The sequence below is a fragment of the Typha latifolia genome, chromosome 1, assembly GCF_019914945.1.
Source record: "Typha latifolia isolate L0001 chromosome 1, TyphaL0001v2, whole genome shotgun sequence".
Lineage (NCBI taxonomy): Eukaryota > Viridiplantae > Streptophyta > Magnoliopsida > Poales > Typhaceae > Typha > Typha latifolia.
The window spans coordinates 15979163-16005482 of NC_133086.1; the positions used below are offsets into that span (position 1 = coordinate 15979163).

The 26320-nt window shown below is 38.0% G+C and overlaps 4 protein-coding genes across 4 annotated transcripts; 1 reads left to right on the forward strand and 3 right to left on the reverse strand.

Annotated features, from left to right (window-relative positions):
* Positions 1-1143: 1143 nt before the first annotated feature.
* Positions 1144-5566, forward strand: LOC140780404 (probable 2-carboxy-D-arabinitol-1-phosphatase). Its single transcript, XM_073125935.1, has 7 exons — positions 1144-1320; positions 2579-2790; positions 4069-4188; positions 4314-4413; positions 4500-4639; positions 4726-4805; positions 5077-5566. The coding sequence occupies exons 1-7, from the start codon at positions 1200-1202 to the stop codon at positions 5201-5203; spliced, it is 900 nt and encodes a 299-aa protein (XP_072982036.1). The 5' UTR covers positions 1144-1199; the 3' UTR covers positions 5204-5566.
* Positions 5567-6668: 1102 nt separating this feature from the next.
* LOC140794429 (probable pre-mRNA-splicing factor ATP-dependent RNA helicase DEAH5) lies at positions 6669-13144 on the reverse strand. Its single transcript, XM_073146457.1, has 2 exons — positions 9819-13144; positions 6669-7243 (listed from the first exon to the last, which is right to left on the reverse strand). The coding sequence occupies exons 1-2, from the start codon at positions 13028-13030 to the stop codon at positions 6850-6852; spliced, it is 3606 nt and encodes a 1201-aa protein (XP_073002558.1). The 5' UTR covers positions 13031-13144; the 3' UTR covers positions 6669-6849.
* A 1272-nt stretch (positions 13145-14416) lies between these two features.
* On the reverse strand, positions 14417-19108 carry LOC140786386 (protein KINESIN LIGHT CHAIN-RELATED 1). Its single transcript, XM_073134780.1, has 3 exons — positions 18210-19108; positions 16437-17345; positions 14417-14919 (listed from the first exon to the last, which is right to left on the reverse strand). The coding sequence occupies exons 1-3, from the start codon at positions 18884-18886 to the stop codon at positions 14688-14690; spliced, it is 1818 nt and encodes a 605-aa protein (XP_072990881.1). The 5' UTR covers positions 18887-19108; the 3' UTR covers positions 14417-14687.
* Positions 19109-21600: 2492 nt separating this feature from the next.
* Positions 21601-24599, reverse strand: LOC140780442 (eukaryotic translation initiation factor 1A-like). The gene is made up of 2 exons (XM_073126008.1): positions 24037-24599; positions 21601-21757 (listed from the first exon to the last, which is right to left on the reverse strand). Exon 1 carries the CDS (start codon positions 24487-24489, stop codon positions 24052-24054), a length of 438 nt encoding a protein of 145 aa, XP_072982109.1. The 5' UTR covers positions 24490-24599; the 3' UTR covers positions 21601-21757; positions 24037-24051.
* Positions 24600-26320: the final 1721 nt, after the last annotated feature.

Consider the following 26320-nt stretch of genomic DNA (forward strand, 5'->3'; position numbering starts at 1 on the left):
ACGTAATATGAACAAATATGGATAAAATATTATAATTTTGCACACCTCTAAGATAACATTGAAAAATCCTAATAACATTGCTCCCAATTTCTGACACAAAAGACAACATAATATGAAGTAATAACAAAAGATAAAAGTTGTAAATCTTTAATTTATCTTTCCAAAGAATTAAAAAAGAACCTAAATTTGATAAAAAGTTGATAAGAGACTGCTAATTAAATCAATTAAAACTTAATTAGGAAACTAAGTCAAGTTAAGTTCTAATAATTTGTTTTGATTATGTTATTTTTAATGTATATAATTAAACTTGGCCTAATCATATAGATTTGTTGCACCACTTTAAAGAAATAAAAATTGCTTAATTAATTCCTATATAGAAATTTATTTCATAGATCCTTGTTCAAATTAATCATATTAATTTATCTAAATTATGCTACAAAATATTAATCAGTGATCAAAAATCAATTCTAAGAAAACCGTCTTTATTCCTCACATACGTTCTTTATTTTATTTATTTTTATTGTCATTCTTATCTTCTTCTAATAACCTCTTTCTGGAGTGAGTCTGGAATGATTAATCTTTATTTCTAATGCTCGCATGTTAAAAACAAAATAATTCTTGTGTAGGGTCTATACTCGAATGCTATTTTTTATGGTACAATTAATAAAAATAGTTAGGTTAAATATATTTTATTCTTCTGTATTTTAAAAAGTCTCAAATCAGTCCTATACTCCTATACTAATGACTAAAATAAAACCGTTAGTTTTTTCAATTAAATTTAACAGAATGACATCAAAATGATCAAAATGCTCATATTGTGTTTGTCTAAGAAGATATGCATAATTTGATATAATAGAGTAAAATTATCAAAATAGTCGTGATACTCGGTTAAGCTTAACATATAAACTAATAGTCTCACTTTAGTCATAAGTATATCAACCAACTGGTTTGAGACTTTTAAAAATATAGGGGATAAAATAATTTTGAGCATAAGTATATGGAATAAAATATATTTATCTCAAAATAATATTTTAGAGGTTTTCTAAAAATCAAGAGAGTTAAGTAGTTAACATGTGACCCAAAAATAAATACTAGGGGTCTACTTAGAAATGGGCTTTTATAAGGATGTAGGTGTAATTATCCAATCAAAATAGAAGAGTGGTCACCGAGGATAGTTGGGTCTGGGTGGGGACCTCCAAATGGGTAGCGCTTCGTTGGTCGCGACCCAACCGCCAGGCTTCGCCGCCATGTCCAAGCTGAGGCTTCTCGGAGCTCGGCCGCGCCTCCTCTCTTCCAATTCCACCCTCTCCAAGAGCAGCGGTACTTCCTCTCATCCTTTTCCCCACATCTAAATCCATCTCCATCTTCATCTTCGAGGTATCCGAGATGGGTCTTCTCTTTTCTCAGCTTCTCTCAATACAACGGAAATATTTTAATGAAAGACTTGTCATCTAGTGATCCTGAGGTGCTACCGGAGAAAACCCATCTCGGGATTTAGGTAGTTCTTTGTGGGAAGGAACATGAAGGGGGAATCAGTTTATGTTCTATTAGTTATTTCAATACATTATTGGCTTCTAGACATTAAAGGATGGTATCAGAGGAGATTGGTTGTTGAATAGAAGTTTAGAGACTATGTAGTTCCTTATAGCTAAATAGTAAATACCCTTATTTTGACATAATTTAATGACAACTATTCGAGTGAAAAGCAAATATCATGTTAGAGATAAATGATTTAATGCACTTGTAGAAGAGAAGGGTTACTTTACTTGTCATGATATTCTGATAGAATAATATATAAAGAATCATTAGAATGCCGCCAGAAAATGCTAGAGATAGATAATTCAACGTGTCAAAGTTGTAATTTTCTCAGACAACTTTCCGGCTAATTCTTCTCCAGAGTGTCAAGTGTCAACAAAAAGAAAGGAAGGTGGGAGATTAGATGCCATTGATGAAGGCCCGTGGTAGTTTAGAAGAAGCCCTTTTAGAAAGCTAGTAACAGAACTGATGTCATGATGGAATCGAGTACTAATTAAAATATAGCAAATCTCGGTTTAAATTTCTTGGTTCTTATGTTGAGGAGTATTCAAGAGTGAGATTCCGGATCAATATTGAAGTTATTGTAGTATGCATACTGTTCACACCCATAGAGACTAATATATTGTATTCCTAGTTGTTTGGAATGGATTTTTACAGAATTTATATATATATATATATATATATCAGCTTTACTCTTATTTAGAGAGTCTTACTTGAAGTTAGGCAGTAACATATTGGCTAGGAAATTGATGTAATTTAAAACTTTTAGTAATGGAGGTTGATTTGAAGCAAGCTTTTGCCGGTCTCCATTTTCCTATCACTCTTAAGTTATTATTTCTTTGTTACCTTTTTCACTTATATCTTCTTTCTTTACATCTCTTAGGCAATGTTCATAGAGTCAGACTGGGCTTGGATTTGGGCTAGGTGAGATAGCAAACCAGTGCCAACCCTTGTCCTAGATCCAACTCGTCAACCCACACTTGAGATGTTTCATTATAATAGCCTGTCCTTATTTGGATGTCTCATTCCTATGCTTGTGCAGGCAAAGGAAAACATTTCACATTGGCTATCCATAAAAGCCTCAATAATGTATCTACAGAAAACCAGATTGAAAGTCAAGTTCCAATGACTGGTACTGCATTTGATTTCAAAGGAGCAACAATATCACTCACAGATGAGCTCTTATCTTCTTCGAAGAAGGTTACTCTCGTGAGGCATGGTTTAAGCTCTTGGAATGAGGAAAGCCGTGTCCAGGTCAGTTTGGAACTTGTTTATGTGTACTATGTGAAATGCCAGTCAGTTCTTTCCCTGCATTTTATAGGCCAGTTGCAGCCTGTGCCTATTAATGTGCACTTGATGTTAGCTTCAGGGTGAACTTAATATAGATAGTGCTTATTTGGCAAAATTAACCAGGTGTGATTTAAATATTTTATTGTTCTAACATGTAAAAGTATGTGTCCAACCACATCTCTAGTTTTTCTCGTAAGGAAAACTAGCAATTCGTAACAAACTATCCAAAATATTGTTAGTTATTGAGAAGAAAAGCAAGCAACAGAAAACCCTCTATTTTGTAAAATAGTTGACTTTCTAGCATCAACTCATAATTTAAGCCTCATAGAAGTACATAAAAAATTCTCCTTAAATAAGTTCTATCAATATTTGTCGCAACTCGCAGATAGAATCATCTTGACCTAATAAGAAATTTAAGGTAGTATTCTCGAAATTATCCTAGAAGTATCTGAGAGATATTCATTTTTTTCACCTTTATTTTAAAAAATCTAATATTTAAAGAAAGTGTCTAATACGTATCCATCTAGCATTCCCAAGTTCATATCTGATAAGGTATCCTAAGAAATATCTGATCTTTCCAGGCTAGTATGCTTTTAGACCTCAAATTCATGGATTTTCTTACAACCGGGGCTTCTTCGAGGCTTAGAACAATGTCCCAAATTCAGAAAATCTATATGAAATTAGAGACTTAGATTGTCCAACTTTGATTAGACATCTTCCAAACTGAACTTCATATTGTACATTCTGTGGATTATTTTGTGCATGTACATGTAAGCTTGCCTTGATATTGACCTAGGGATATTCTTTTGTTGATGGTGTAATAACTTGGTAACCGCCATTTAATAAACCTCTCATTACACTGGACATGTTGATTAATTGCCCTTGAATGGATTATTGTGTTAAACTTTTAGTTATGTGCCAATCTCTCAGAAGTTGGTTAGATGCTCCTGTCTACGTGCAATCCTGCATAGAAAATTAGATATTTATTATTTGCATGGAAATCTGGACAATAGTTCTCCAAGTCTTGCTTACTACTTCTGTTAGCTGGTGTGCACCACTTTAGCTCAACATCTTCTTTCTACTGACAAGTTATTTAACCATTCATCAACCCATGGAGAAATTTCTTGCTGATACCTGATAGAAATGGAATAATTTGTACTTTGGTGGAAAAAGAGGATGATAGATATTAAATTATTAATGGTACTATCTTGATTTTCTAGCTGAATTTGTACATATTTGTAGGGAAGCTCAAATTTGTCCATATTGACTGAAACTGGAGCAAGGCAAGCTGAGCGATGTCGCAATGCTTTAATTGACATAAACTTTGACGTCTGCTTTGCTAGTCCTATATCACGAGCAAAGGTTTGGGTCATTAATTTGTTGGCTGACAGCTTTGGATATGCTCATCCTTCTATTTAAATGAAAAGTTTTAGAACAAATATGGATTTGCAATGTTATCCATTCTTAGTTGTAGGTTTTTAATACAGTCAACTGCTGAAATCATATGGCATGGGAGGGAGCAACCACTTACTTTTCTTGATTCATTGAAAGAGGCTCACCTTTTCTTTTTAGAAGGCATGACAAATGGTAAGCTTGGTGGTCATCTGCTTTCTCTGTCCTTTCTCATTGTGTATTTGCAATTCAATGTATTCATAATAAAAACTTGGAGGCAGCTGAAGCAAAGAAGAAGTACCCAGAATTATATACCAAATGGAGGGAAGATCCTGCTAATTTTCATGTTGATGATATTTATCCAATCCATAAGTTGTGGGGAAGAGCAAGGGAAGCTTGGAAGAAAATTTTGTTGACGCCGGTAAGTATCTCAGGCCTTCCAAGTTCTTGTTAAAGCATACACAGGATATCTAGTGTCACATTTTTCCCCTTTCCTTTTATTATCAGGGAGAAAGGTTTTTGGTGGTTACCCACAAATCCATTCTGCGAGCTCTCATCTGCACAGCTCTAGGACTTGGCCCAGAGAGGTAAGTTCATTGGATTGCTTTGTCAGAGTTGAAACTGGGAGTCATATACAAGGAACATGATATCATTCTTATAGAATTCTAAACCCTTTGAGATAACAAGTACTTTTCGAATTGAGTTACCGTAAGATCTTCACATATAATTTAGTACGCGCTGATACAAATATATCTTGCTTTGTGATATAATTGTGATTTGTGAAGGGCATCATGCTGTCATAGACATTGGAAAAGAGGAAATCTTGTTACTTATTGTTCAATTATTTTGATGACACAGGTTTCGTGCAATTGATGTGCATAATGGTGGCATTTCTATTTTCACTTTCAACAGAAGAGGAGAAGCTATGCTTCAGTCCCTGAATATGACAGCCCACATGTATAGTGATCATGTCTATCATCTCTAGTGTTCGATTTCCATGTTCATATCCTATTACGTAAGTTTGGTCCTCGACTGCCACAAACTTCATCATGGGAAGGAAATCTCAATACTGTACACATATTAGATTGGAGAGAACCATCCAGCGACTTGGATGTGGATGGTCGGAGACAAAAAAATCCTTAACTGTAGGAAGATTCTGACACAAATTGATCATGTCTGATTATTGGATACCTTCAAATTAGTGATGCATTAAAGTTCACATTAAGGGCCTCTTTTTTTTATTTCAAATCCTCTGTTAGTATATTCTGCTTTTGAGTAAAATTAGATGTATGAGGTACCAGATTATGTGAAATTTGAGATTTGATGATAATTGATGGCTTGTTTGACATGATTCTGAATCCTTTGTGAAATTGAATATAAGGACCATAGAAATCAAAGGATATATTTTCATGTTAGTTTTCTCAAACCAATAAGGTTCAGGGATTTCCAAGACCTTAGTTATTGTATATATAATGCATGCGATACTCCACTCTCTCTTGCTTACCAAAAAATGTATTGCCCTTAAATAAAAGCAAAGTAGAATTGTTTACAGCTAACTTAGGTTTTTTTTAATTTTATTTTATTATTAATATATATATACACACACACACACACATATTAATGTGAATATAAAGTGGAATTGTCTCGTAAGTCATCCCAGTTTTATGTGCTAAATTATTTTGCATGCTGATGTATTTCCTCGTGTATGCTTCGCTTGTTATCATCTGGTCAGATTTCTATCATTTGAGTTGGGGTTTAATCCACTCTCTTTTTCCAGCAACAACAACAAAAAAAGAAAAAGAAAAAAGAAGCATCTTGTCAATGTACCAAAAATATTGCTTTTTAACAAAACCCAAATCCACAGTCTCTTTTTTCAACAAAAACAAGCATGTTGGTCAATGTACCAAAAATATTCCTTTTGAACAAACTCAAGATGTCGTAGATGTAGATGGTGTTCTGCATATGTACACAAAATATGTCAACATCTTCCTAGAAGACAGGTGAATGGATAAAACATTCCTCTTCTCTCATTCCTGCAACCAAACAAGCCCTAGTGCAAAGGTAATAGAATGCTTTACTGCAAAAATATTGCATATCTAATGGACAGTAGTAGTTGCTAGTAACTCACTCCAGTCCTCCATCACAATCTCAATACCTACAGAGAGCAGGCAAGAAAGTACCATCTACGACAACCAAAAGTAGAACAATTCTCATGAACTCAATGTCGCACAACTGAAGTGACTGCATCTCCATAATATAGACAAAACTAACCTAAAAGCAATAGCAGCAAATTAAGGCAATAGTCTCCAAAAAAGTTAACAGCATTTTCCCTATATATCCAAATGGTTGGATAAACCTAAAAGTGAAAATTATAAACGTCACAAACAAAACTCTCTGGATGTTTGTGGTTAACTGAAATGTATGAAGAAGCTGAGATGACATTGGAAGGCTTCAACAAAAATAATATCTAACCATCGAGCCCTGTGTGCCATGTTCTCTATTAAGTCATCCCGAGGTAGATATATGTACAATGTTCAAAAGATCTCGCCTAGGATTTTAAGATCATGGGGGCCCAGAGATAAATTGGACAACTAAACAATACAAACAGCAAAATACATAATGATACACTGGTCAAGCTCGACGTTTGCTCAGACGCCAAGAGTTGGGCTCGTGATATCGGTCGTACAGAGGTTCAATACGCTCCTGCCTCTTCCGTTTGCTCATTTTCGTTGGATCCGAAGACTTGTAAAACCTTGGGGCCAACTCCACCAGCCATTTGGGGTCGACGACTGTCACCTCCCTCATGTATTCCTTGGTCGTCATTACTAACTCATTGTATATCACCCAGTCAGGCTGCCTCTGGAATAAAGCACTGCTCGGGTGAATGTATACTGGCTGATTCTCGACTAATGTTCTGTAACCCTCTTGTGGGTCCTTCCTAGCCGCATGAAAGAAGAATCCTGCTGTTATTGCCTTTCGGATCTTGGTGAAGTTTTTGCCAGCAGAGACAACATCCAATTTATATCTGGAAAACATGGAAGTTATATTAGATATATAATCCAACAATGGGCTATACATGAAATGTTAGCAATCTACCAACCTAGAATGGAAATTCAAACAAATGCATTAAACGAAACAAAAGTGCAAAATTGAGTGACCTGTTAAGATATCTTTGTGTTGGACACTTTCGGACACTCTTGGGAGTTGGGATACATATTAGCATTATCATTTGTGACCTGTTAAGATATCTTTGTGGTATTATGCACACCTCGACTTTCTCCCCTAAACAGATTATGCATAGTTGCATACTTGTCTATATACATTCTAAGTTAAGAAAATATCTCCAGATGTATCAATAAATAAATATAACAACTACATATATTATATTTTAATTTATTAATTTTGCCATGTCTTAAATATGTCATGCCCTATTTTCTGAATGTCTCTCCTATTCCAGTTTTTGTATCATATCGTATTTGTATCCCGTGTCCATACTTGCTTCTTATGTAGCACACAATTTATCAACCAAAATAAACAAAAATTGAGAATGTGGTGTAGTAACATATAAGAGTATATATCCAAGCACGTCTACAACTCATTCATTAACCAAAAATAAAACTAACTTTCATGGCAAACTGTCTTGTATAATGCGTAAAATATTAGTTACCCAGATGCAAAAGTATGTCACACTGTTTACTGTTGTGATATTACATACATAGTAACTTATATGGTCAACATTTTTTTCACAAATCAAACCTTTGGAACCTAACTTATAATTGTCTCTGTAGTACTCTAGATCCGTTTGGATAGAGTTTATATCCAAAATTAGATTGGTTACTCTTTTTTCTTTCCTTTACTTTGTATAAGGTATTTTAAAAGCATTTAGAAAAATTGAGTGTTTAGTGTAAGCTAGAATAGCAGTGTCACTATTACCTTTAATGTAATATGAAATAGTAGTGGGTTTAAGAAATATTTTATGTCAAATGACCAAAATACACTTTATAGTATATAGATGAGGAGAGGATAGAGAGGGAAAGAAGGATTGAAGTGATAGTTAATTAAAGTGTTGTCTTTTCAAGGGCATAATGGTAATTGGACGTTGTTGGTAAATGTAAAATAGTTGGATGGATAAGAAGAGGAGAGGAGGTTAGGTTTTAGTAGGTTGCTTCTAAGCTTATTTTACCTTAATAAGGCCTTGTTCACATTAAAATTGGATGTGAAATAGGAATAACAAATAAGAATTGTTATTATCAAAATGAGAGATTTATTCTAAGAATAATTATTCCAATATTTACTTGTATTCTGAAATAAGGGTGCAATAATTATATTTGATGTGATATAAAGTAAAAAAAATTATTGAAATACCCTTTGATTTGATTTAAAGTAGATTAATGAAATAGATAGAAAATTAATTAATTATTTTATATATGTAATGTTTCGAATTTACATATGTAATGCTAGATTAAGGCATTATATATGCAATCTAAAGAGATAAATATGCATTGCAATGCTATGGAGATAAATATAAATTACAACGCTATGGAGATAAATATAAACTGCAATGCTATGCAAATAAATTTGCAATACGATGCTATGAAAATAAATATCATGGTTTGCTGGATTGGCCGATCCCGATCCAAGCCCGATCCAAATTCTCTCTTTCACTCTTTCTTCTCGCTCTCACTCTTCTCTTTCTCTCTCACTCTTTCACTCACCATACTGATTATGATCACAATGAAATATTCTAAAAAGATCATGGCAAAACAAACACTTCAGTCACTAGTGATCCAAATACCTATTTAAAGGAGGGTGTAAAGAATAATATCATCTATAAAGCCACAATGACAGAAATCGCTGAAGCAACTGAATGTCTGAAAACAGTACAAAATAAAGCAATTTCAAACTTTATGTTTCTCAGTTTCTCCTGTCTCAATTTCTCCCACTTCAGTTGTTCTTTACTAGAAATCCAATGGTAGAACAATCCCCTAAAATTGGCAGTATAAGCTGCCAACAGTAATGCAGTAGTTGTGGGACAGGAAACAACTCCAAAGCGAGATAATTTATCATGATATCACAATCAGAAGCTTGCTCAAAATGTAGAAGTTTCTATGCCGATATGACACAGCTAGATAATCTCCTTCGGTTGCAAGCATACAAGTGTCAATATTGATACTTAATGAAGCTAAAGGGTAGAACACGATATAAAAATAACAAATATGTCAAAATGGATTGACATCAGGACAGAACAATTGGCAGATACTATTTGCTAAAAAGGTTCCATAAAAGGACAGGTAAACCAGGAACACGTAATACAATTTGGCATGCAGAACACAAGCAAGCATGGGCAATCTGCCCTTCCATTTCTTTTCAATGTAATGCAATAGCCAAAAAGAATTAACAAGTGAAATATATTGTAAGACTTTAGTAATTAGAAGCATAAACTTTATAAACAGTTAAATATGAACGCATCACGTCAGAGTGCAATACTACTTGCAAACAAACATAAAGTAATGAACACAACTACCTAACTGTTTAATGCAAAATGTAAGACACTAATAATACAAATGCCAGGATAAAATAGTAAAAAAGTAGAAATGTACCTATCCATGATAGTAAGAAGCTGTTTCCTGACATCTTGTGCTCTCCTAAGGGATCGTGACTGCACAAAGTTCTCAAAACACCAAGGTCCTGAAAAATTCTTTGCCTTCCAAGCCTCATAAACAGCAAGTAGTGTTAAGTGGTCCCCTTCTGGCTGAAAGAACTTTGCTCTTTTCTGATCTGCTTGGGCTTGTTTTTCTCTTGGCCTATAGAATATATTACCAGTCTGAATCATTGCAATAATAGTCAGAATCTCATCACTGCAGCCAAGGTCCACGCTGGCCAGAAGCATCTTTGATAGAGGTGGCTCTAGTGGAAATTCAGCCATTTTTCTACCCAATTTTGTGAGAAGCCCCTCTTCATCTAGTGCTCCAAGACTATACAGTTGTTCCATTGCAGAGATGAGGGCTTGAGGTGAAGGGGGGTCCATAAAATCAAAAGATAAAAGGTCATTAATCCCCATAGCCTTCATATTGAGTGTCGTTACCCCGAGATTGATCCGTTGGATTTCTGGAATGCTGGTTGGTGACATTTCATTACGATAGGCACTTTCAGTATATAGCCGGTAACATTTCCCGGGACCCGTACGCCCAGCACGGCCAGCTCGTTGCTTGGCTGATGCCTGTGAGATTGGAGTAATGATCAGTGAATCAAGCCCTTGTTTCGGGTTATACACATTCTGCTTCGCAAAACCAGGATCAACAACATAATATATTCCATCTATCGTCAAAGATGCCTCAGCAATATTAGTGGCCACAACGACCTTCCTCTTCCCTGGAGGAGCTGGTTCAAAAATCCTCGACTGCATTTCACTAGGAAGAGCACTGTAGACAGGCAAAATTATCAACTCTGGAACATTCTTCCCCAGTCCTTTCATTCTCTCATATAGAGATTGACAAGCATGATCAATCTCTTCTTGGCCCGTCAAGAAGACAAGAATGTCACCTTCAGGTTCTGTCAAGTGGATCTGTAAAACAGTAATTAAAGCTGCATCTAAGTAATCAGTTTCAGGCTGCTTTGTGTAAAGGATCTCCACTGGAAATGTTCTTCCTGGAATAGTGAAAATATTGCAGTTAAAGAAGTAACCAGAGAACTTCTCTGCATCGAGGGTAGCAGAAGTAACTATCAACCGAAGGTCAGGCCTGCGCTTCACAAGCTGTTTTAGCAAACCAAAGAGAACATCTGTGTGGATAGTCCTTTCATGAGCTTCATCCAGCATGACAACAGAATACTGAGAAAGGCTTTCATCAACTAAAATCTCCCTAAGGAGCATACCATCAGTCATATACTTGATCACTGTCTCTGGCCCAGTGCAATCCTCAAATCGAATAGCATAGCCCACTTCCTCCCCCAAGCGACACCCAAACTCTTCAGCAACCCTCTTGGCGACCGACATCGCTGCCACCCTACGAGGCTGTGTGCACCCAATTTTCCCCCCTGTAGTGTAACCAGCCTCAGCCAAATATTGGGTCACTTGTGTAGTCTTTCCAGAACCAGTCTCACCAATAACAACCAGTACTTGATTATCATGCACAGCTTGAATCAGCTCCTTCTTCAGTTTGTAGATGGGAAGGCTCTGCCTCTGCTCCTGAATAGATAGCTTAGACCTCTGCCCAAAGGTTAAAGCCTTCCCATATGCATCTTTCTTCCACTCAGGCATGTCATAGGCCGACAAACCCACACCCCTAAGTTCCTGAGCCAGGTGCCTCTCACCAGTTTCTGGCATCGGGTCCTCCCACGGTCTATTTAAATCCTTCGGGATGGAGTCCAGCATAGTCCTCTGCTGCTGCTCCCTGACTTCCCTCCTCTCTTTAATAAGAGCTGACTGGAGAGCCGCTGCACGGCTCAAGGAGCCCTCAGGGTTCTTAAAAATCTTAACTGGAGACATGTCAATAGAGAACCGACTCTGACCTTGCAAGAAGGCAGGCTCATCCTCATTGAGCTCAATCTCAAGCTCCTCCTCCGCCCCCTCTTCCTGATACAACATTCCATCACCGTCATCATCAAACATTGGGTGCTCCCGGACATCCAACACCCCCGATGCAATCAGTTGCTTTGCTTCCCACTTCTCTGGCGAGCTCATCCTCTTAAGCGGACGCCTTGATGAACCACTCTCATCTTCCTCCACAATAGTAATCCCTGAGAGGCCCAACCTCATTGTCGGCCCATTGCTCCTGCTAGAAGGGTTCGCCCTCAATGCTTCGTCCTCTGTTCTTTTCCTCATGGGAAGCAAATCCTTTCCAGTTTTCTGGTCGACATCCCTCATCGACAAACTAAGTTTCTGCCCAGACACTGAGATCACCTTGACAAACACCTCCTGGTCACGCTTCACTGCTTCCTTTGCGTTCGCAACTCTTTTGCTGGAAATTTGTGATATGTGGACGAGCCCTTCCTTGCCACGGAGATCTGTCAGCTGGACGAAGCATCCAGTATCCATCACGCGAGAAACCCGGCCCTTGTACACTCTGTAGAGCTCAAGCTCGTCAGACTGCCGGTGACTAGTACTATGGTTTCTCGATCCCTTATCCTCCTCCTCTTCATCATCATATGCCCTAGAATTCCTGTCATACATGCTATCCCTTGTATGGCTCCTATCCCTGTCTCTGTCTCGGTCTCTGTCTCTGTCTCTGTCTCTATCTCTATCTCGATCTCTATCTCGATCATTCCGATGCTCCCGGCTCCAATCTCTGTCGCCTAGACGCTCCTTACCCCGATCCCGGTCCCTATCACTTCGATGGTCCCGCTCACGATCCCGATCACGGCCTCGGTCCCGTCGATGCCGGCGGTGGTCGTCCTCACCGTCGCGGTGGGAGCGGCCATCAGCTTCCTCTCTCACCTCAGCATCGCGCTCGATCTCGAGGCGGAGCTGCTTGGCGTGATCAGGATCATCGGGGCGGGAGAGGGCAGGGAAGGCGGAGAAGGGCTTCTTTTTGTTACTGGATCCGGAGTTAGCATGGGGTTTTGGAGGGAGGATAGCGTGGATGATGGTGAGGAGGGTGCGGACGAAGTAATCAGGCATCTCGGCGCCATTGGCCTTGAGCTTGGCGTCGAACTCGTCGACGGTCTCGGAGTCGCGGCCGAGCTCAGTGATGAACTCGGCGAGGACCTTGTCGCCGCAGCCGACGTGGGACTCGAGCTCGGTGCAGACTTTGGAGACGAGGGAGAGGTACTCAAGCTTCTTTAGGCCGTCGCTTGCGTCTTCCACTTCCGCCATGGGAGAAGAAAACGGAGGGGGAAAGAAGAGGAAGAAGTATCTAGAATTAAGGATTTAGGGTTAGGTTTAGGGTTAGGGTGGCGCGCCGAGCGCCAGAGGGAAGGAAGGATTGCCTTCGGGTTCTTCTTTACCGACTACGGATCTCAACCCGAATAAATAAGCACCGGCAGATCCGATCCGCTTCCTCGATATAGGTAATAGGTTCGATTAAGCTCGGTTTGGTTCTAAATAAACGAGCTCAATGCACCCGTTGAGGCTCAACACTCGAGATTAAGTTTGAGCCGAGCTTAATCACACAGGCTTGCTTGCTTAGGCTCTTATTTAAGAGCTTGATATGACTAATATCAAGCATGATTTAATATCACGAATTAGTTTTGACATGAAATAGGCTTAATTATTGCTATCTCATAGTCGGAAATAAATTCTAAGTAAATTTATATATAACATTCTATTTTATAGCATAATTATAATTTACATCTTACATTTTTATTATTTACAAATCGAGTTATTTAATTTAACGAATATATACAAAAAATATTCTATATTAGATTTAAACTAATAAAATATTCAGTTAAGTAGAATATTATTATTTTTAAAATAACTAAAATGTCCTTAGTGTGGCTTGGTTAAGAATATTTTGGTTAATTTTTTTAGTGGGCTTGATTTATAAATAGTAAAAATATAGGGGATAAAACATAATTTTATTAAATTCAAAGTGTTATATACAAATTTCCTAGCATTTAAATAGGCACGAAATCCTAGTCAACAATTTGATTTACATTCTGAGGTCCTAGCATAGTTTTATTCAACTTCTAATTACAGCAGGTATCTCTCTTTTGAATTTCTCTGTTGGAGTTGTAGCTAGTTTCTTAAAATAATTAACCTAGTTATTCAATTTATATGTCAAATAGAATTAGACTATTTGTTTAGCGAAAGGCTATTTGTTTAGCAAAAGGATGGCAGTGCTGACCACTTGATAAAGCAAGGTATGTGCCACAAGAGGAGAGAAAAAGAGAAGAAAAATTAGTACTGGTTCACTCTTCACCTTTGTCATAGCCATTCACCCGCTACTTGTTGCTCAATTGTCCAAGGTCACCAATGAAGGAACTGATCGCCCCAACGCAAATGTCCTAACCTTGGCTTGAGTCATCTCCCTCCTCGAGAGAAGCATTCGCATCGGAGCGACGACCTTGAGCTCACTCATGATGAATGACGATGAGGTCGATAGCGACGACAATGAAGACCGAAGCACTCTTAGGAGAGATGCCGTGCGGTACCCCTCATGTCACGTGCCGGTACATTAGTTTAACGCCTTCGATTAACTTTCCGACTCATCTATACATAAGAAAGAAGTTTCAATTACAAGTACAGTGAACCTAAATTAAATGTCTTAGAAAAGGCCCGTCAGCAATTTATTCACCACAATAACAAAAATAATCCATAAGAAAACAGCTCAAATAGCAATACAAATACACAATAGCACACCAAGGCATCCAACATAGAAGCAAAAGAAAGGGTTAAAAGGAAGCAACAAAATAAAGAAAGTGGAAAAGGGGTAATTAGAAGCTCAAACAGCAGCAGATCACCATGTTCCTAATCTGATATCTTTACACATGCTTTTTTTCTTATGGCACAGATACAGCAGGGAAGAGGCTCTCTATGAGCTCTTGAAACCCAAGCCTGACCACCTTCTCGTATTCTTTACCCTCTGTGAGTTTGTGACCAGAAGATTCTCAAGTGACTTTTGCTTCCTGTTCCTGGATCTGCCTGCCTCTTTCAATAGCTCGGCTAATCTTTTCTTTTCATCCTCGACTTCGGGGTTTGCCGTGCCAAGCCGCTCTTCTCTCACTTTGAGCACGTGTTCCAGGATTTCTATTGCATCCTCGACCCTGTCATAACACAAGTATACAAGAAAAAACTTAAGCCATCTATTCTGAAATCCTAATTGCTATCGTAGAACAAACATAGATTCTTAAGTTTGAGAATCAAGAGATATTTGAGAGTGCAAATAAACAGAAGGGCAAAGGGAGAGAGGTTTGTTCACACAAGTTTACAAGAAAAAAAGAAGAAAATACTTTAGCCTGTCTGTTCTGAAATCCTAATTGTTATCACAGAACAAACATAGATTCTTAAGTTTGAGAATCAAGAGATATTTGAGAGTACAAATAAACAGAAGTGCAAAGGGAGAGAGGTTTGTTACACAGAAGTTTACAAGAAAAAAAGAAGAAAACTTTAGCCGTCTGTTTCTGAAATCCTAATTGTTATCACAGAACAAACATAGATTCTTAAGTTTGAGAATCAAGAGATATTTGAGAGTGCAAATAAAAAGAAATGCAAATGGAGAGAGGTTTGTTCATTCAGTAAGTTGTCCATAGGTGTGAGAGATGAATAGACAATTCACATTTCCACAGTGATTCAGAGACAGTAATCTCAAGCTAAGATGCAATAAAATTCAAGAGTAGTACTTCTAAACTATTTCCTTTTCTCGAGAATAGGTTGCAAATAGATTAGCAACAAATGCACAACATATGCAGTACAGACTAACACAATTTAAGAGCATACATGTCAAGGCATCTTCAGTCAATAAGCAAAAAGAAGAACACAAGATTTGCAGTAGAGATTACCAATAGAATTGGAAAAAGAAAGAGCATATATATGTCCCTGTGTTCTTCAGTCAATCTATCCTTTTGGAGCTAAGAGAAAAGGAGAAAAAAAGGTTCTGAACAGATTGTGTTGCTGCCTCTGTTCTTTTACTCCTTTAAAGAGATAGGTTCTGAACAGATCCTGGATACAGTTTAGGTGAGACAATAAGATTTAGATTTTTCAGTTTCAGCGCCTTTTGGTGTTCTAGGCTCGATCAGTAATCTACACATCATCAATTATATAAATTTTTGGCCATATCAACTTTGTGGTTTTGCAATAGAAGCACTACACTTATCATCTGTTTGATACAGTCTAACAATCTAAATGTATCAACTATTTGAGCTCTAGTATCACTAAGGGCTCTGCTGCATCTTTTTTCTCTTTTTTTTTTTCTTTTTCTCAAGAACTTGCAATCTTATTTAAGTTCTTCTGCATTTTATTAGAAAGCATGTGGCACAACCTCCGCATTCAATTGTAGAAAACAAATTATGAACAAAGATGTGCTTGGTCTCCAGTTCTGTCGAGGATAAAGAGAAAAGGTGGGAAGGGAGCACTGAAACCGTTGCCTGAAGAGGAATATGAATTCAGCAACAAAAGGAGTTGTTTTTCTCGCTTCTGACAAATCCCAAACACGTGGAGTCAAACAAAACTAATTGTCTATCACCTATAAATCAACGAGCGATCTAGAAAGGTTTTTATACGACAAAGCCTAAATTGAAAAGAAATGATCATAATCTAAGTTGACAAAAAAGAGAAAGTGTACCTCCCCATGGCATCATAAGTTGCGGCGAGATTGCTGTACACCCAGAGAGTATCCGGATGGGAGGAGCCGCATTCCTGCTCCAGCACGGTTCGCGCTTCCTCGAACAGCTCCGCAGCTTCGTCGATCTTAAACAGCTGGACGCACGCCAGCCCCATCTGGTTCAGAAGCACGCCGAAGAACGCCGACTTCTTCTCCCCGCTGGTCCTCAGCTTGGCTACGGCGCTCTCGAAGGATCCGAGCGCGTCGGCGTACCTCCCGACCATGTAGTACATCACGCCCATCTGCGCTTCGATCCCGGCGACGGTGCTCCACTGTCCGGGCGTCTCGTCGAGCATCTTGAGCGCCTTCTGCAGAAGCTTGAGGGCCTCGTCAGGCTCGCCAATGGCTTCGTAGATGGCGGCAACCTCCATGAGGCCGCCGGCGACGTCGTCGGGGGAAGCGCCGGGGGCGGGTCTGGCGTAGATTCGCAGGGCGTTGTCGCAGTAGGACTTGGAGTCGCGGAGGCGGCCAGTGCGGTGGTAGAGGTCGGCGAGGCGGACGAAGACGGCGGCAATGGAGGGGTGGTGGTCGCCGCGGGAGGACTTGAGGACGGTGAGGGCCTTCTGGTAGGAGAAGACGGCCTCGTCGAAGCGGGCGAGGGAGAGGTAAGTGTTGCCGATGGAGACGTCGATGGCCGCCACGTCGGTGTCGCGGCCGTGTGAAACCATGGCCATGGAGGCGAGCACGAGGTGCTCAAGGGCGCCGTCATAGTCACCCTTCGCGTCCAGGATGAGGGCCATCAGGCGTCGGTCGGAGGCCTCCTCGAGGGAGGCCGGGGGGCTGTGCTCGCGGTGGATCTCCAGTGTCTTCCGGCATAGCTTCTCCGCCTCGTCGAATTGGAGCGCTTGGACATGGGCTTCCGCCAAGTACCTGACCAAAATCTTATATTTTTATTTTCCAAAAGCAAAAACAAAAACATATAAGCTAATAATCATATTTTCTCTAATTTTTATTACATAATTTGCACTTCAGATTATCTTTTCTACCAACAACAACTCCACCGTAGGTTGGTAATCAGACTCAAGCGCATTTTAGCACTTACCACTGATGTGGACCGGAAATGGAGGCGGCCACCGACAGCTTCGGCAATAAATCATTATATGCTAACTTGCTTTAAGCTAATCACAAAGGGTTATAAATTTCGTCCAAAACTGCGCCAAACGTCTCGCATTTCAATTCTATGAACTATATCCCATCCAAAACTGAAAACTCTTATCCGAAAATTAGCATCCAACTAAAATAATCACAATAATAAATTTTTTTAAATTCGATTTGACTTAAATTTAATTTGCACAGAACTCGATGCTTAATGTTATTAAATTTTGTATGACGCATTGAAAAAGAGTCTAAAAACAATAAAACGAAATTTAGACCGAAGTATTTATTTTTTAAACCAAATTGAAACCCGACCAGAAACGAAATTTCGAACTACGATCCTAAGCCAACCAGTCTCCTAAGATCCTATGGCGCACAGTAGTCAAAATTACCACGGCTTACACACCATCTCGCGCAAGTTAACCTTCCGCGACCGGTCTCACTAGCGTGAGCCGCATTAAATTTTTCCTCTCCTTCCCTGATGGCGATCACGATCGATCCAGCAGCCGATCACCCTACCTTCCGACATGACCGCGACAACCGTCACGTTGCGAAGCACGAATCACGGAGTACGCAGGCGACGTCGCCGTCTCTAACGAGAGACCAACACGAAGCGAAGCGAAGCAAAAGAGTACTCACCGACAAGTCTCGGCGACCCTGGGGTCGTTCTCCCCCAGCGCCTCCATCTGGATCTGGAGCCCCTTGGCGTAGCAGGCGATGGACTGGTCGAGCCTCCCCAACATCGCGTGCGTGTCCCCAAGCTGCATCCACCCGGAGAACGCCGCGAGCGCGTGCTCCGATCCCTTCTTCTCCCCCTCCCCCTCCCCCTCCCCCTCGCCCTTCGCCCCTGCCTCCGCCACAGCCACCGCCCGCTCCAGCACCGGCACCGCCTCCCCGTACCTCCCCAAGCTGCAGTAGATCGCCGCCGTCACGTGCAGGCTCATCGCCAGCTCCAGCTCCGCCCCCTCGCACCTCTCCAGCGACCGTGACGCCCGGATCGCGTACTCCAGCGCCTTCCCCGGCCCCTCCCCCGACGCCATCGTGTCCCGCGCCAGCTTCAGCAGGAACGGCCCCAGATCCGGATTATCTAGTGCTGACTCCTCCGTCGCCGCCGTCGCCGCAGCCGCAGCCGCCGGGGACATCTTCTTCTTCCCCGGGGACGGCTTCGGTCGCATGGAGGAGGAAGACGGGGAGGGAGATGCCGGGGCCTTGTTCCTCGGGATCGGAGACCGAGGTCGCCGGATCTGACCTTCGCCGGCGTCGGGGACGGCTATCCGGAGCGGCGGCGCTTCCGGCGGCGCGACGAGGCCCGGCATGGCGGTAGGAGGAAGGAAATCTAATTATATATGCTAGGGTTTGGGATCCGAGACGGCAAATTGGAATTCGGGAAGGCTACGGCGGATTTAGTCGCAGAAACGATGAAAGAAGAGAGAGAAGAAAAAGGAGAGGAAACTGGCGGAATTATTTGCCTGAGATTACTCACTCGCTACCGTTTCCGTGCTCGCTTGGAAGGTAAGTATTCTCTTCTCTCTCCTAATAATTACATGGAATAAAATATTTATTTTTCTAATAAAATTTTAGGTAATTTACTAAAACACCCTACAATTTGTTATTATTTAATTCACACTCTATCCTGTAGATATTGTCATTTAACCTTATATTTTGATTTTAATATCTTTAAAATATGTTGGATTAACTTAACCTCAAAATAAGTGACAAAATTAAAAAAAATTATTACTTTTAAAAATAAAAGTACCTAAAGTAACCTAAAGTACTTCTCATTTGATTTTAAATCTTACTCTTATTTTATTTTGAAAAAAAATACATTTAAGAGTTTTAAGATAATTTTAGATCTATAGTTATTTTACCTCATCTATATGATAATTATAATTAAGAGAATAATATTAGAGTTTTTTGAGACAATAAAAATAAAATTTGTACAATAAATAGTAATAAAGACAAACCATGGGGTTTTTTTATAAAATCTCCGTAGATTTTCCTCCGCTTCCTCTGTTTTTTAGAGGACGGGTTCCTTTCTTTGCGCAGGCCCATCTGGCCGCCTGATTCTTCTCTCTGCCCTCGTGCGTCAAGTTACTAAACTACCCCTATCTTATCTCTCTAATTCCGAGGACGCCACCGATCTTCACATCATACTAGCTTTCCGATTTAGATCGGACGGTGAGGAACGGGATTGAGCGAGAAGGGTAGTTGGATAGTTTATCGTTTACCTACTAATGTTCGCGTCCACGCTGTCATACCCACTGCCTTGGCACATGGTGCAGGGACAAAAATGCCCTTTAAATCGAACAGCCTGTCGCCTGTCATATTCTCCTTTCGGGTGTCTGATGACCCTCGCTACCTCTCTCTCGGATTCGGAGGGTAGTTTCGTAAAGCCGAATTAAAACTATTCCATGCGAAAATTAATTCGTACGACTGTCACGAGCTGCACGTGACTATTGTAAGACCCCGTCTGTGATCAGGATCTGATCAAATTCCTACAATAAGGGGTGAGAATAATATCCATATATATATATATATATATAGAGAGAGAGAGAGAGAGATATATATATATATATATAGATATGAATAGGAATAGTAAACAGATAATAAATTTAATTATTATATTTGTTAAGTAAAAATACAAATATGGATGGAATAGCGGATGTATTCATATTTATTTTTTGAACCATAAAAACTTGTGATATTAATAAAATTTATCAGTAAATTTATGTGAAAAATATAATAGAAATTTATGAAAAAAAATAAAGAAACAATATTTTATATCACTATTTTTATAATATTTTAACTACACAAGATATATTTGAATATTATTCTTCACCTTATATTTATATCTGTATAGACTATTTGAATATATATACAAATTTGAATATTAAGATGGACAAGAAAACATTAACTCATATCCCACCAAGCTCAGAGAAGGAATTAGATCAGGTTGGATTTTATCCAATTAAATTCCATTACTTCCTTTGACGCAAAAATATATAATAAAAAAAAAGTAACAAAGGAAAAGGGGGCATGTAGTTTACTTGTTGCTCCTCGCCAAAGTAGAGAGGCAATTTACTAGTAATTAATATGTACTCCAGTTCTCGAGACATAAATGTAAAAAGAAAAAAAATTGATCATGAAACTAAAAGCTCACGGTTTCTCCACATAGTCCACGCCATTGCATGTAATAACTGCATCCTATTTATTGTTAGCTCTAAAAGCCATTCATATCTAGTACAAGGTCATGTGAACAGTGTGGTGGTCACTACTGGTGACCATCTAACTACTAACTAGTCTAGGAGGCATACAAATGGTGCATAATAGTACTAGATAGTAACATTTAGCTCTAGTAGTACTAGTTGTTTTTTTGTCTACATAATTTTAATCTTACTCAGCCTTGCACCTGGCAGATATTGCTAGTAGCAAGATAAACCCTAAATTACAAGGAGAAAGAAGGCAAAGAAGAGAAGGTTGTTTTAGTGATCAAATTACTTTTGGAGAAATGGAGATGACAACCACAATTAATGTCGAAACGCGGTAATAATTCAAAAGCATTTTTGTAAAAGAAGAGCGAAAAATATATTTCCATGCAGAGAGTTGGATAGTACTCAAAACTGTAACTACACTGCACTTTAGGAATCAATAAAAGGGTCATAGGTGTTATAAGCTCTATTACAAGCAGAACCTAAAGGAAATTATTACATTCAAATATCCCATACTCCCCCAAGCTCCCAAGAAAACAAAATTCAAGATGATGCTACATGGAAAGAAAGTGACCGTTTACCTAATGTAATAATACCATCCATTTTCCTTGATAGATGCATGCTGGAGTTTGACAGGTATTCGAGAATTCAAGAAAATTTCCAGTTCTACCAATCTTCAAATATATGGGCAGTACAGAACCCAAAGGATGCAACAACTACTTCAGAAAGTAGATGAGGTAGCAAAACTGGCTTTTTAACAAACAGCATACATGGAAATGTAAGCATAAAATAATTAAAGGTACTCAAAAACTGAAACAGACTGATCAAATGGAAACTTTATTTTCTTAGGAGTCCCAAAACCCACAAGATCGAGGAAAATTGTTTACAATTTGCTTGTTTCTTGCAAGAATTTACGCATCCATTTCTTTCTTAATTTTCTTGTGGTTGTATACTCTCTTCAGTCTACATCAAGTTTACCTGCGATGATCAGACAATGTAAAAATGATATGCAATAACAAAAATAACAAAGAAACAAATGAAGCAGTAAAATATAAAACATTAACAAACTTAGATATTTATTCAATAATATATATGCCGGTATCTTGCTGCGCACATAGTTCTAACTTCTAAGCAGATATAAACTGACACATGGATTTTGCACCAAGGAGACAAATCAATGATAAATTTAGAGGCTGATAAAATAGGCTTCTAGAGGCATCCAAAGTCACTGAGAAAATCAATAAGCTATCAAATGTATCAGCGGCAAAACCACCATCTGTAAAGCTTTAAGAAAGACAAGCCAAGCCTCCTCATTGGTCAATCTATTTTAAGTATGCTTTTTGGATCAAATTCAAGTCAGTGTTAGACACAAAAAGTGTTGTATACTAATTAATTCAGTATTGTTTGTCACAATACAATTACTTCTTTTCATATATTATCAATGGACTTTTTGTACTTATTACCATTAGTATTTTACTTTTGGGCAGGGTCAACCTTTAAACATCTGTCTGACCTGGCTGTCCCTGTCCCACTCATTTAGTCATCTCCCACTTTGAGCAGACCAGTGGCTAGTGGCCAAACATGAATCATGATAAATATAAACACTATAAGGACTGAAGTTAGTTGACAGTCCAATCATTCCAAAACTTACCATTACTCTTATATTCCATTAACTCCCAGACACAACAGTTCTTAACACAGGACACTTTTTTCTTTTTTGGTGGTAAAATGTACTTGTAATCATGAGAATCCTCATTGATCTTTGTAATGAACAAGTTAAATCACATGTATGAGAATTCTGCTCTAAAAATACAAAAATATCAATGCTAAAATACTTTCAAGTAAGATATTGGCATAAAAGAAAGAACCAATACAACCATATGACACATATGATCAAGTTGCAGATTATCTCCAACACAGTGGACACTCTTTGCAATAACAAAGTAACTAAGATAATTCTCAAACACCCGCAAATACTCCATCTTCATGGAACAAAAATTAATTAAAAAATAAATTGAAGTATGCTATTTGGCGTCAACCAGGCATGTTAAAAGATATAGAATGACCTTTGTATTGTCCATATCTGAAAGCCTAATGACACCTTTTCATGACATTCAACAAGACATATTCTCATTGACTTACAGCAGGAGATATGTTGAGCTCTGAAATTAGAAGCAGGAGAAGAGCAAAACTTGAGATGGAACAGGTATACTTGTTGGATACATTCACTGAATAGCACAAAAAGGAAACAAATATACAATGTTCATGTACTTAAGTTTGCAAAAGTAACGACAAAGAAAAGCAAACTTCAAACAGTTCCCCAACCCAAAAGAGTAAGTCTGAGTACAACCAACTATCATATACAATCAAACATCAGATATATATAAATAACAAAATTTGTCCCATGGATCATTCTACAATCCAACACATAGCATCATAAGTTAAAACTTATTACAATAACAATATCACTTTATAATGCAACAATATAAAATCACAAACTTCTATAGTTCTATCACATATTCTAAAGAATCAACTGAAGCTCCTAACACAGTAGTCTTTCAATAAAATAGTGCTGCAAAGTCGACTTATACTAGAACAACCAAAAAACAAACTTCCTAGTTTCGCATCAAAACAGATCATATCGCAGAAGCTAACAGACAAGTGTAGCTCACTGAATCAGGCAACTGCTCTAGATTTCTTGAACAACATAAGCAGACATAGTAAAAAATAAATCTATTAATGGAACGAAACTAAGTTTAGATATTATCAAAAGCAAGCAATCTTAAGAAAAAGAACCCAAACAACAATATTGTACCTAGAGAAGGTAAAAGAAGGAAAATAACCCCTTAACAGTAAGAAGTAAGAGAAAAATAATAAACAACTTTTGCTCTAATTCCCTAAAATATTGCAACTCAGGACAAGATCAGACGATCAGTGTTCTTCTACAAAAGAGGATCATTTCCTCATAAAGTGGGCTCCAATTTAGTGATTTAGGTGATTACAACTGCTTGCCCTGTATTCCACTTATTAATGTGAGAAAAAACAAGAACAAGTGTTGCAAATTCCATTCATATATCTTGTGATCAGTGATCACATCCTGACATGAGAAATTACCTTAATTATCAAATACCATACTGCAGATAAAAGTGTATAAGTAAGAAACCCTAGATTTCCAAAATTACTACAGAAGCAAGCATTAGAAGTTCATATAAATCAATCTTTCCTTTCTTTATATGGATTAGAAACAAAGATCACACCTTTCTCCTCCATCTTCATATCTTATCAATATCCTCATCCTCGAACTCGATGTAGTCATCCCCGGCGCCGTCGTCCTCCTCATCAAGCCCCCCGGCGATGCCCTCGTTAAGCCTGGTGCTCTCAGGTAACTCCCCATACGCCTTGAGCAGTCGCGCCTCATCGGGCATGTACTTGAGGATGACATCAGCCTTGTCATCCTGGTAATCCCGGAGTCCGACGAGGACGATATCGCCGGCGGCGATCCACACCTTCTTGTGCATCTTGCCGCGGATGTGGCAGAGACGCTTCGTGCCGTCGATGCACATCGCCTCGCATCTCCCGTTCCCGAGCATGCGGAGCACCTGCGCGTATTCTTGCCCGTCCTCCTTGAACACGAGTTCGCGCTTCTCGTCGTCGGCCTCGTTCTTGCCGCGCTTCCGGTTCTTGCCTCCCTTTCCCTTGTTCTTGGGCATGGCGAAAAATCCTAACCCTAGATCGAGATGGGGATTAGGTGGAGTTTTGATCTCTTCTTCGAGTCTGTTCGGAGGAAAGGGGAGGTGTTTCGGAACAATAAGTATACATGCGTCTTGCCAGTTTTATAGGGAAATTTGTATTTAACATCCTGCCTTCTTGACTTATTATATTTTCTATTTAAAAAAATCACTTATTATGTTTGAGACCCTTTGCAGTAATAAAAATAAAAAATAAAAATAAAAATAAAATAGTATCAATATTAACCCCTCTGGTAATAACAATATTAGCTATAATAAACTAGTACGAGTAAATATTATTTAAATAATAATAATAATAATAAAAGAGAAATAAATGATAATAGTAATAGTAATTATGACGTTAAAGTTAGAATTAATTAACATGATATATACATGTAGTAATAATAAGAACAATATTAATTATAATAAAGAATGATAGAGATGAGTACTAGAAATTTTTCTTTTCTAGATGATATCTTGTTTATATATTTATTTATTTACTCCTCCAGTTGACTTACCCTAAACCCTTTTGGAAAATATTTTCCTTTCCTATCTCATCCTCTTTATCTCCATCCCTCTCCGCTCAAACTCGTCTCTCCTAGGTTACCCACCTAGACATCTCCATCCTGCTCTCTCAGGGTGCTCTCTCAGGGATTAGACTACTCACAACTTATTTAAGAGCATCTCCAACCGGGCTCCAACACTCTAAATTTGGAGCCCGAGCCCGATGGAGCTCTAATCGGACTCTAAATATGGCTCCAAATTTGAAGCCAACTACATTAGAGCTTCAAATTTGGAGAAAAATTTAGAGTCCAATTCTAATACTATTTAACTTTTAAAAATATCAATTTTGTCATACAAAAGTTTAAATCCGAAAATTTAAATTTCTTCTGTATCATTTATTAAATAATCTAATTAATTAAAATAAATATATAATTAGTTTTACTAATTAATTTTTAACAAAAATAGTGTCATTAGAATGCTCTCATTGAGACCTTTAAAATGAGTAGAATATTAAATTATTTAATTTTATTTTAAATATTTTATTTTTATTTTATATAATATAATTTTAATGTTTTTAAATAAAAAAATAGTAATTAAAATTATTTCTGAAACTAGTGAATATTAGTCTTATCATAAAGATATCAATAAAAATTTTCTAACCATATATTTTTTATTAAAAAATAATAATATTAAAAGAACTTATTAAATAATTTAAAATATAATATATAAATATATTTATTATATTAATTAAATAATAAATATAGAGCCCGGTGGATTAGAGAGGAGATGCTCTAAGAAGTGAATTAGTTAAGTAGTCTTATCCTTATCCTTAGATAGCTTTCTCAAAAGGGATATTATGTAATTTTTATATGTATGCATCTTATTGTCGCTTCTTAGCATGATTATATAATTATATATAGAGATAAGTATAGATAAACACATTATTCGTATCTCAGTTTTTTGAATTGGATCTGAGCAATGAGTATGAATGTTATGAACCCATTCTAATCGAGAAAGCATTGGATAGTGGTCCTATATCTATGATGATGCATTGATTCAAATTTTTTTTTATAATCATACAAAACTATTGAATGATTATTATATATTGTTACGTTTGATATGATTATATACTATGAGTTATGTATACTATTAATGACATATTTACGCACTAATCATTGGAATAATATTTCACCTTCTGATTTATAAAGTGAATTAGGAGTTGGGTAGTATGGATGAGAAAGAAGATGCAAACAAATATTTATTCACCAACGTAAAGGTAATTAAGTTTATATGAATATAACTTAGCAAA

What these genes read in the sequence shown, in the direction of transcription:
- LOC140780404 (XM_073125935.1), top strand. Translation starts at nt 1,200, where the DNA reads ATGGGTAGCGCTTCGTTGGTCGCGACCCAACCGCCAGGCTTCGCCGCC. An exon ending in AGAAAATTTTGTTGACGCCG is followed by an intron (nt 4,640 to 4,725) that starts GTAAGTATCTCA and finishes TTTTATTATCAG; the next exon opens with GGAGAAAGGTTTTTGGTGGT. An exon ending in CTAGGACTTGGCCCAGAGAG is followed by an intron (nt 4,806 to 5,076) that starts GTAAGTTCATTG and finishes TTGATGACACAG; the next exon opens with GTTTCGTGCAATTGATGTGC.
- LOC140794429 (XM_073146457.1), bottom strand. Translation starts at nt 13,030, where the DNA reads ATGGCGGAAGTGGAAGACGCAAGCGACGGCCTAAAGAAGCTTGAGTAC. An exon ending in CTTCTTACTATCATGGATAG is followed by an intron (nt 7,244 to 9,818) that starts GTACATTTCTAC and finishes CATGTTTTCCAG; the next exon opens with ATATAAATTGGATGTTGTCT.
- LOC140786386 (XM_073134780.1), bottom strand. Translation starts at nt 18,886, where the DNA reads ATGCCGGGCCTCGTCGCGCCGCCGGAAGCGCCGCCGCTCCGGATAGCC. An exon ending in AGGGTCGCCGAGACTTGTCG is followed by an intron (nt 17,346 to 18,209) that starts GTGAGTACTCTT and finishes GATTTTGGTCAG; the next exon opens with GTACTTGGCGGAAGCCCATG. An exon ending in ACTTATGATGCCATGGGGAG is followed by an intron (nt 14,920 to 16,436) that starts GTACACTTTCTC and finishes GTGTTATGACAG; the next exon opens with GGTCGAGGATGCAATAGAAA.
- LOC140780442 (XM_073126008.1), bottom strand. Translation starts at nt 24,489, where the DNA reads ATGCCCAAGAACAAGGGAAAGGGAGGCAAGAACCGGAAGCGCGGCAAG.